Source organism: Pseudochaenichthys georgianus, unplaced genomic scaffold, assembly GCF_902827115.2.
Source record: "Pseudochaenichthys georgianus unplaced genomic scaffold, fPseGeo1.2 scaffold_633_arrow_ctg1, whole genome shotgun sequence".
NCBI classification, from domain to species: Eukaryota; Metazoa; Chordata; class Actinopteri; order Perciformes; family Channichthyidae; genus Pseudochaenichthys; species Pseudochaenichthys georgianus.
Window position 1 is genome coordinate 41,968 of NW_027263190.1, and position 9,657 is coordinate 51,624.

Genomic DNA, 9,657 nt, shown 5'->3' on the forward strand with positions numbered 1-9,657 from the left:
GCTTTTAATTGAACTATTCACATCTTAAACTGCACTGTAAACTTGTATTCATGTATTTTTCTTTTAATGTTTAATTTGTTATCTTTGCTTTTTAATGACTGTTTTTAAATGCCATTTTCTTAATGTCTTTCATTTTTGTAAAGCACTTTGAATTGCCTTGTGTTGAAAGGTGCTATATTAATAAACTTGCCTTGCCTTGCCTTGTGTTCAGTGAAATGTTTTTGGTATTAGTGAATTATGTTGGTATTACTGTAGGTGTTGTTTTGTCCCATTATTATTTACAATCATTCTATAAAAGGGTTTTAATTATAAATATCACAAAGGTAAGAATATCATTTATTAACCAATGAGATTGGATGTTACATTAAGGTATTCTCAATGAAAAGGAGAACAAATAAATAGGACAAAGGCCTTGGCCAGGGGCCAGTCTGATACCAACAAGTAAATAATGAACATCTTGATCATATATTATGTGTCAACATATTCAACTAATCATCATTTATTTCCCTCCACATTTAATACTCTAATTTATCTCCCGACTATCTCCCATGTTATACATCTCCTTTTTCCTTTTAGGGAATTAAATAATAACAGCCAAAATGAGAATACATACTGGGCTTATCCTAAACCAGTTATCTGTCAGTGGGCGGGCTGCAGAGAAAAGGAGGGGCAAACACATGTCACATGTCGCAGCAAAGGCACAGGTGCTCAGCCCTCCTGCTATTTGAACACACACAAACACTGCATGCAGTAGACACAGCAGACACGATGGCAGTGTTACTCGGTAGTTACTCTATTGCTTTATTTGGAACCAGCTTTGTCATTGCTACTCTGACTTACATCACCTACAGGCTGCTCAGTGATTACCTGCACAAATGGTTCACAATGAAGCCTATTCCAGAGTTGGAAGGAACATATCCGATCATTGGAAATGCACTAATATTCAAAAACAATCCAGGAGGTAAGACACAAATCAACATGCTGCTACAGGAGGCTGCATATGATACAAAAGACTTGACTGAAAAAGTTAGTGTTTACTTGATGCTATATAATTACTATATGTAATTATATATATTTTTTTCTCAGATTTCTTTGGTCAAATTCAGGATTTTGTCCAGGAGTTCAGGGATGCACCGCTATTTAAAATCTGGATTGGAACACTTCCATGTGTGATTTTGTTTCATGCTGAGAATGTTGAGGTACAGTGACTGACAACTCTACATTTAAACACCAAGTATGCAGTCAGTGGGTGTATCTGTGAATGTCCACATGCATTTTCTTCTGAATATGTAGTCTCAGTAGTTGAATAAGAGTAAAACATGTGTGTCTTTTTTTTAATGCACATTCTGTGTAAAGCAATTATAGTCAAAGTGTTTGTAAAATATATTGAAGCACTTTCATTAATTTGACACTCATTACATGAGGCAGAAGCATGCTGCGTTGAAACTCAATTCAGCAAATCAACCTGAGTAGACCTTAACCTCGCACTCCCGACAACATGGTCTTTTGAATGTCATTGCACTTTTACACACTGCAGCCACTGCTACTGCTACATGACTGCAACTGCTCACATCTGCAGCTATTGAATAACAACATTTCTGTTTAATTGGTTATTCTTTCTTACGTTTGTTTTTTTTGCACTTGTTGCTTGTAGACCGTTCTGACCAATGCAGTTCATATGGAGAAATCCTATGTATACACCTTCCTTCACCCTTGGCTTGGAACTGGACTTCTTACTAGGTATCATATTATTTACTTAAGTCACATTTTAAGCACCAGATATTTATCAATCACTTTATTAAAATGATTGTGCATACATGTATTCACCACTTCACTGTTGAACATGGTAAAGGTGGGGGTTTATTTTAATTATTTTATATAGCTTAACCTATAATATTACAGTGTAATATAATATGTGTCGATTTATGTTTTGTATTATTAATCTAAATCTTCAAAGTAACCAGTAACTAAAGGTGTAAAATGTAGTGGAGTAAAAACAACAAAAATGTAATGAAGTAAACGCTCAAATTAGCATGATGTAAACATATTCACGTACACTTTAAGTACCTAAATGTATTACTTAAGTACAGTACTTGAGTAAATCTACTTTGTTACATTAGACCAGGGATGGGCAAATGGTGGTCCCACCTCCTCTTTTTGCGGATTCATTTATAAACATTGTAATTAATAAAAAGAAATATATATATATATGTTTTACTTGTAGTACTGATACCGTCCACTAGACTCCTAGTTACATCGGGAGCCAACATGATTTTGTTCGGCAGCCAAATACCGCGAAAGAATCTTTGATGCGTTTGTTTCCCGGGTAAACACTCACAAGAAACACCGGCTGTTGTTATGCCTGCTGTGACGTTAAGTTCCACTTGCAATTATGCCTTTACAAGCTTCAAAGTTGTATTTATCATCTGAATTTGGCGAAACAAGTTTAATATTCTAAAAGCAAAGACTTTGTTTATTTGAAATCAGATGAAAACAAACTGTCACGGACCCTGCCGTGTTATCTATGGTCGCATTCACACCAGCCTTGTATTGTCCGGTTGAATCGAACCCTGGTGCGTTTCACCGGTTGGTGCGATTCTTTTGGGTTGGTGTGAACGCAGTCCGAGACCTCCGAAGTGAACTAAACAACCGGACACTGGTCCGCTTAAAAGAGGTTTGCTAGTGAACTCTGGAGCGGTTCATCGCTGGTGTTAACGCAGTCCGCACCAACACATAGGAAGCACAGTATTTACGCGTCACAAGTACGTGGAAATGCTCCGTCAAATACATAAAAGTAAGAGCCACCTGTCGCCCCTCCTTACTGCAGAACGTCTCTCATTATATGTGTTATAATGTTTTTTATAAAACGGATAAGTCAAATCAAGCAATCTGATTGGTTCTTAGCCGTGATATAATGAGCGTATATCACGGGTAGAATTGTAGTTACTTTTCACAAGTCAGTATCCCTCCGCGTCTGAGAAAAAGCTACAACCGTTACAACTGGAGGAGTCAGTGGATTTAGCAGTGCCTATCTCCGGAAAAAAAAGCACCTAAACGACGACATGCAGAGCTACCTGAAGAGCAGGTAGACCAACTCACCGGAGAATGTGGAGCAATATTCTCGCCACGCCAAGCAACAGCCTAGTACAACCTCAGCCTAGTACAAGTAACCTCGTAAGCCATTCTACTGATGCTGGACAGTTTTTCAGTGTGTGCACAATAAACGGCAACATACAAATTAATGTAAATAAATAGCCAAATAATCGATCAACGTTGTCTAATATGTTCGCTAGCTGTTAGTGTTGTTGCTCAGCAACCACCTCGCACTATGTTTTGTGCAGAAGGCAACGGAGGGACTATTTTATTTTGAACATCATTATTTACTAATAAAAACTATTTAAATTGGAGTGTGTATTTTTCTTTCATATTGCTTCGCGTCGGGCCGAACAGCGCCCTTTAGCTGTGATATAATGACCATATGATATACCACGGCCTGTCGTGAGCTATTGCTTAATTATCGGACGTTGTCTTATTTATATAATCAAATGCGCGGGCCGCTAGAGTCTGTTGATCTCCAGATTAACATCAGCATGAAAATAACGTGCCGAAAGTGTGAACGCAAACCGAACCTTCTGAAAAATGAAACAATAGGCGCTTTCACACCAGAGTACTTTTCCCAGTATAGTTCCGATAGTTCTTGAAATGTTGCGTTCACACCAAACTAATCCGGAACTAGAACTTAGTTCATGAGAACCTTTTCACCCCCTTTCCAGCCAGCCGTGAAGCCAGTCCCCAACTCCGGGGACTTCCGGCCGGGGACTTCGGGTGGCAGTATACGCCGTGAAGTTGTTTGTGGCCTGCCAGTAAACCCAAAGCAGAAGAAGAAGTGACGTCAGCGTCTTCATTTGCCTAATCCTCCCTCAGGGACTTATTCCGGTGTGAACGCGATCTCATTTCATTTAATTTCAAACCTTTATTTAACCAGATTGGTCCCATTGAGATCATAGATCTCTTTTTCAAGGGAGACCTGCAAAAGGGAGACCTGCAATCGATCTGCTCTTTAGTTCATCAGAACTAAAGAGTTCTGATGAACTAAGTACTGGGAACTATCTCTATATCTCTATATAGATAGACTCTTTCAGAGTCAGATTTACAAATATTATATTTTGACCTTAAATGATAGGTAAGTTTGAGAAACCGGCTCGAGATACACTTTTTGTTACATTCCATGGAATGCTCTTAACATCCCGATAGCAATGAATATCTTAAGTGCTTTGACAAAAAATCCATAAAAAGATTTAATCTGTGGAAGCCGTAATACTGTAAAAAGCACGACCAATCAGCCGGCCCGGCTAAAATAACTGGATGGCCTACCTGCCTGTCAGCCTTCCATCTGTGCACAAACTTATCTCGTGCCCTCATTGGTCATATGTGCGTTCGTGTGTGTTGGAGGAGGGGCTCTGTAAGGAAGTGGCAGATTTTTTCCGGCTGTGTATTTTCAAATTCTAGAGCATTCTAGCTGGTTTCTCCAAAATTACCTACCCCACCTTTAATCAAAAATATTCTGTTATTTTCAAAAACTTTTTTAGTCTGATGTTTCGATTAATTTTAACCAGACCGTTCAACAAAAGGATACCCAAAACATTTATTATTTATTATTATTTAGAGACAATGGATGACGAGGATAGATGTAATAAGGGAATCGACAAACATTACTTTTGTGACCTACAGTGAGATTGGAACAGGCATGCAGTTAGTGCCCGCGTTCCAGCCAGGTTCTGTGGGGTGACAGGTGAGGCTGATCTCATCTCTGCCTCACCTTACCCCACAGAAACTGGAAACTTTTCTTTAGTTTTTTTGTCGTTATATTGGAGTATGACAGGTGAGGCTCTGCCTCCCCTGACTGCACGTCGCTGCTGTGATTACTATACACCTTTCATTCATAATTTCAGTGGGAGGGAGAGCAAGCGGCGCCGAGGAACAGCAGAGTTGAGAGGTGCCTGTGTTGACACTCCCCTTATTGTGCGTCAGCAGAGACAGGCTACAAGTGTGTTAGGTTCAAGTTAGACAACTAATTAGGGTTAGTGTTCATGACTTCATGTTTATGTCATCTTAATGTTTAATCTTAATGCACACGCATTTTCCGTGCTTTCCAATAGTTTAAAAAAGTTGTATTCCACTCTTAAATAACCTGTTCAATCCAAACATGCCACTTAAATAACATTTCTGTGAACTGATAATTGTTTAGAGAGCTTATTAGAGGATGTTCCCTGAAACATTGAAAAATGTCAATGAAGATGTTAGACTTAGTATATTTGTTAATAATTACATACAATACATGGCATTTGTGTGTGTGTGTTCCAAGTGAATCGGCCCCATGGTGGCCAGTACATACATGACGTGGCCCCCACCACCACCCAAGTTGCCCATCCCTGCATTAGACCTAAGAAGGTTATTAGTTGCAGTGTGTTTACATTTAAAAAGAAAAACATTGTTTATATACTATCAGCCAGAAGGTGGTGGTAGAGAATTATAAATGTTTAAAAAGTCAATTGCATAGTCATTTGTTCACTTGATTTGTGGATATTTAACATACAAATTGAGGTTTTGGGGTGAGGGTTGATAACGTTCAAGGGATTACCATTATTAATGTGGTTAATTTATTAAAAATGTGATTATTTTTATTAAATTATTAATTTAACCTGAAGGTGGAGTAAAAGGATCACCGCCTGGGGAACAATAGTGTGTGTTCCTGCAGAAATACCAGGAAAAAGGCCAGAGGGTCACTCCAAACATACTTTATTATTTTGTTATTATGAATGTCCACAGCCAATTTTATGTTAGTGCATTATAAAAATGAAATTACAATCCAGGCTCAGGCTTGTAACACAAAGTCTCAAAAGTCAAATAAATGTTATAAGTAGAGCAGATAAGATGGAGATATGGAAGGAGTCAGCGGCATAATAAATGTATTGATAAGCACAAAAAATGTATAGCATATATATTGAAATAAACAACAAATGTGTGGAGAATAGAGGAGACGTTGAGGCTGCTCTCTCATTTGGTTTCGTCCTTTAACTTGACCTAAGATTTATATAAAGATATGTAAATAGGATGTTGTTCTTCCTAACCCTTTAACTCTCTTTGTTGTCTTCTTCTTTGGGTCAGCACTGGCCCCAAGTGGCGTCAGCGGCGGAAGATGTTGACCCCCACCTTCCACTTCTCCATCCTGACAGAGTTCTTGGAAGTGATGAACGAGCAGGCGGAGATCCTGGTGGAGAAGCTGGAGAAGCAGGCGGGGAAGGGTCCATTTAACTGCTTTAATCACATTACCCTGTGTGCCCTGGACATTATCTGTGGTGAGTATATTTGAAGTGAATGTGACTAGGACAATAAAAAAGATGTCCAACAAATATCCAACATTTCTTTTTCAGAAACCGCAATGGGAAAGAAGATTCACGCCCAGAGTAATTCTGACTCAGAATATGTTAAGAGTGTGTACAAGTGAGTAATCTTTTCATCACAACACAGACAATAATAGAGTTATTGGGTCAAATTGTATGATTATTATGAATATTTTGCCTCCATCCTTACTTTGTGTGTTTAGGATGAGTGACATTATCAGCCGCAGACAGAGGACACCTTGGTTTTGGCCTAACTTTGTGTACAATTACTTTGGTGACGGGCGGGAGCATGACAGGACACTCAAGGTCCTGCACTCCTTTACAAACAAAGTGAGTAATGGAGCCTGTGGTTTGAACATCTAGATGTTGAGTATTTGTTTAATCAATATAAAGCATTCAGCCTTAACCCTCATTTCCTCTCAGGTGATACATGAAAGATCTGAGAAAATGTCCCATATTGAATCAGATAACGACTTTGACAATGGCACAAAGAGAAGACGAGCATTTCTGGACATGCTCTTGATGACCACAGATGAAGATGGCAACAGGATGAACAATCAGGAAATTCAGGAGGAAGTGGACACCTTTATGTTTGAGGTTGGTGGATACAAATATACAACTAAGATTATTTATTTATGTATTTCTCCCCGACATAAATGCACATTCCTCTGGTCACAGTTTGGCATACATGAGCATATGATACACTTCCACAACACACTGTCATACCCTAATAGAAACAATCAAACAATCTTTATCATATCAAATCATGACTGACTGTCTTTATCATGTATTGTGTTAATGTTTGAACTTTGTGTTACTTGTATTAGGTTAGTTAAAAAATAGTTCATGAAACTATATTAGACTTGACTGAATTGTTCGAAAACCAAAACAGCAAAGCACTGCTAATGCTTTTCCGTGTCTGCTGAATGTGTACAACAACAAATTCACTATATTCACTTTATTATTTTATGGCTCATTTTCAAGCTTTTTTCTCTGTCCCCAAGTGGTCCTAACAAAATCAATTAACCCAGCCTCACAGTCGTAAGTATTTTCTATTACATTTGTATTCAACACCCCTTTTTCTGCAGGGCCATGACACTACAGCAGCCTCCATGAACTGGGCCATGCATCTGCTGGGTGCCCACCCCGAGGTGCACAGCCGAGTTCAACAAGAGCTCCAGGAGGTGTTCGGTAACATGCCCTCTCCCCAAATACCACACCTTCCCACTTTCATGACATCATTTGTTTTCCTTCCCAAAGGCCTTTTGACTCAGATGTATCCGTTACAAGTCTAATGGGGCTTTTACAGAGATATTAGCTGTGAAAATATTTGCCTAAAAACATAAAAAATAATTGAATTATTTTCACTCCTTTGTGGATTTACGATGGCCTCAAAGCATTTTTTCATGAAGTAAGCTGGTTGGTTCTGTTGAAGTAACAGATGCTAAGCTAACACCAGGTTGATGTTCTTTATTTTGTTACTGTATTTTGGTGTAATAGGCCTATTTAAAAGTTAAATTATTATTTACATTAACTAACTGCAGATTTCTTGAATTAGATCTATAGACATCTATTGAAATGTAGGCAGTAAAGCAGTGACTTTTTAACTCCTAATTAAAAGCAACACATCAATGGGGTGTGTAACTTAAACAATGTAGTACTATCAAACTCTTATCTACCATAGAAGTAGAATATATGTCAAGGATATAGAAGTAGGAGAAAGTGCAAAACGTTAGCAGTCTGACCTCATTTACACTCTGTGAGGTTTATGTACTACGTTCTGACTTTAACACTGTTTTTGTTTATTGGACAAAGGTACATCTAACCGGCCTGCTAACATGGAGGACCTAAAGAAGCTCAAATACCTGGAGTGTGTGATCAAGGAGGCCCTGCGACTGTTTCCCTCTGTGCCTTTCTTTGCCCGCAACATTGGTGAAGACTGCCATATCAGTGAGTGATCACACTTTATTAAAACAGCACATTCTTTGTGAGATTACATTTATTGTACAAAAATAAAAACCACACTTTTATAACAGTAACTCAGTTTATTTATACCTGTAGATGGTTTCAAGGTGCCCAAAGGTGCAAATGCCATTGTTTTGACCTACGCTCTCCACCGTGACCGGCGCTACTTCCCTGAGCCTGAGGAGTTCAGGCCTGAGCGCTTCCTGCCTGAGAATGCAGTGGGACGGCCTCCGTATGCGTACATCCCCTTCTCCGCTGGACTCCGCAACTGTATCGGTAAGAAAGGTGAAAGGTTTGATTGTCTATAGTTGATCAGATCTGTTAAGCATATTTTCCATATTTTCCTCAGAGATTCTCTGGAGAGTAACCACTGATTGTGTTTGTTTGTAATCCCCCTCAGGTCAGCGTTTCGCTCTCATGGAGGAAAAGGTGGTCTTGGCAGCCATCCTGCGTAACTTTAGTGTTGAAGCTAGTCAGAAACGTGAAGATCTGCGGCCTTTAGGAGAGCTCATCCTGCGACCAGAGAAGGGCATCACTATTAAACTGGAAAAGAGAATTGTATCAAACTAGCACCTGCTCAGGTTGACAGAAGCTATTGAGATTTTTATGGATTTGTATTTATTTATTTATTTAAATGGTCTTAGAGAGGTCAGGGAGAGTTGTGATCTTGGTGTTTGGATTTTACAACCTTCTCATCATTATAGTCTTTATAATTACAAAAAACTAAGCTTTATGACAATAAATGAAGACTGTTGATTGTTTTCTTTCCTTGAATTAGCTACATAATGCACAACTCTAACTCAACAACAACCACAACCAAGAATGTAGAAAAATCCCTGTAAAAATATGTATTTAATTGTAGGTATTATATTGTTATGAAGAGCTAAGCAATACCAGTATTTTGGAACTAATGTTAATAAAACTTTCTTTAACAAATGTGGCTTTGAAGCAAATGTTATGATGAGATAATGGCGCTTCCTCACTGGTTTTAGTCACTGCCATCCATTTTTCTAAGTTGTTTGCTTTAAAAGAAAAGGAATATTGGTATCATTCGTTTCTGCTATACCTCCTGTTAATACCTGCAAATCTAGGAAACCTACAAATATTGAAATGCTCATGATGTTTTATTTTGTGATAAAACATCTTAAGCAGAAAGTCTCTGTAGAAAGAGACTTTAACTCGGAGAGATGCAGGGCTGGGCTTAATAAGAAACACTTACATATTAATTTCATGTACAAACATCATAACAAATTCAAGCCTTTCATTCGTGCTGGATTTGTTGCATAAT

The 9,657-nt window shown here is 38.4% G+C and overlaps 1 protein-coding gene across 2 annotated transcripts; it reads left to right on the forward strand.

The window, feature by feature from the left end:
• The first annotated feature begins 759 nt into the window (after window positions 1–759).
• On the forward strand, window positions 760–9,268 carry LOC117443594 (cytochrome P450 4V2-like). 2 transcript variants are annotated; one of them, XM_034079484.2, is made up of 11 exons: window positions 760–961; window positions 1,087–1,199; window positions 1,655–1,740; window positions 6,169–6,359; window positions 6,435–6,504; window positions 6,608–6,734; window positions 6,828–7,001; window positions 7,493–7,595; window positions 8,220–8,354; window positions 8,466–8,654; window positions 8,770–9,268. In XM_034079484.2, exons 1-11 carry the CDS (start codon window positions 769–771, stop codon window positions 8,937–8,939), a joined length of 1,551 nt encoding a protein of 516 aa, XP_033935375.1. In that variant the 5' UTR covers window positions 760–768; the 3' UTR covers window positions 8,940–9,268. The 2 variants fall into 2 exon arrangements, with proteins under 2 accessions (XP_033935375.1, XP_033935376.1); XM_034079485.2 differs by having other exon boundaries at window positions 8,466–8,645.
• Window positions 9,269–9,657: the final 389 nt, after the last annotated feature.

Excerpts from the sequence above, each read along its gene's own strand:
- LOC117443594 (XM_034079484.2), top strand. The coding sequence starts at position 769 with ATGGCAGTGTTACTCGGTAGTTACTCTATTGCTTTATTTGGAACCAGC. Across the intron at positions 6,735-6,827 it reads TGCACTCCTTTACAAACAAA|GTGATACATGAAAGATCTGA; the intron begins GTGAGTAATGGA and ends ATTTCCTCTCAG. Across the intron at positions 7,596-8,219 it reads AGAGCTCCAGGAGGTGTTCG|GTACATCTAACCGGCCTGCT; the intron begins GTAACATGCCCT and ends TATTGGACAAAG.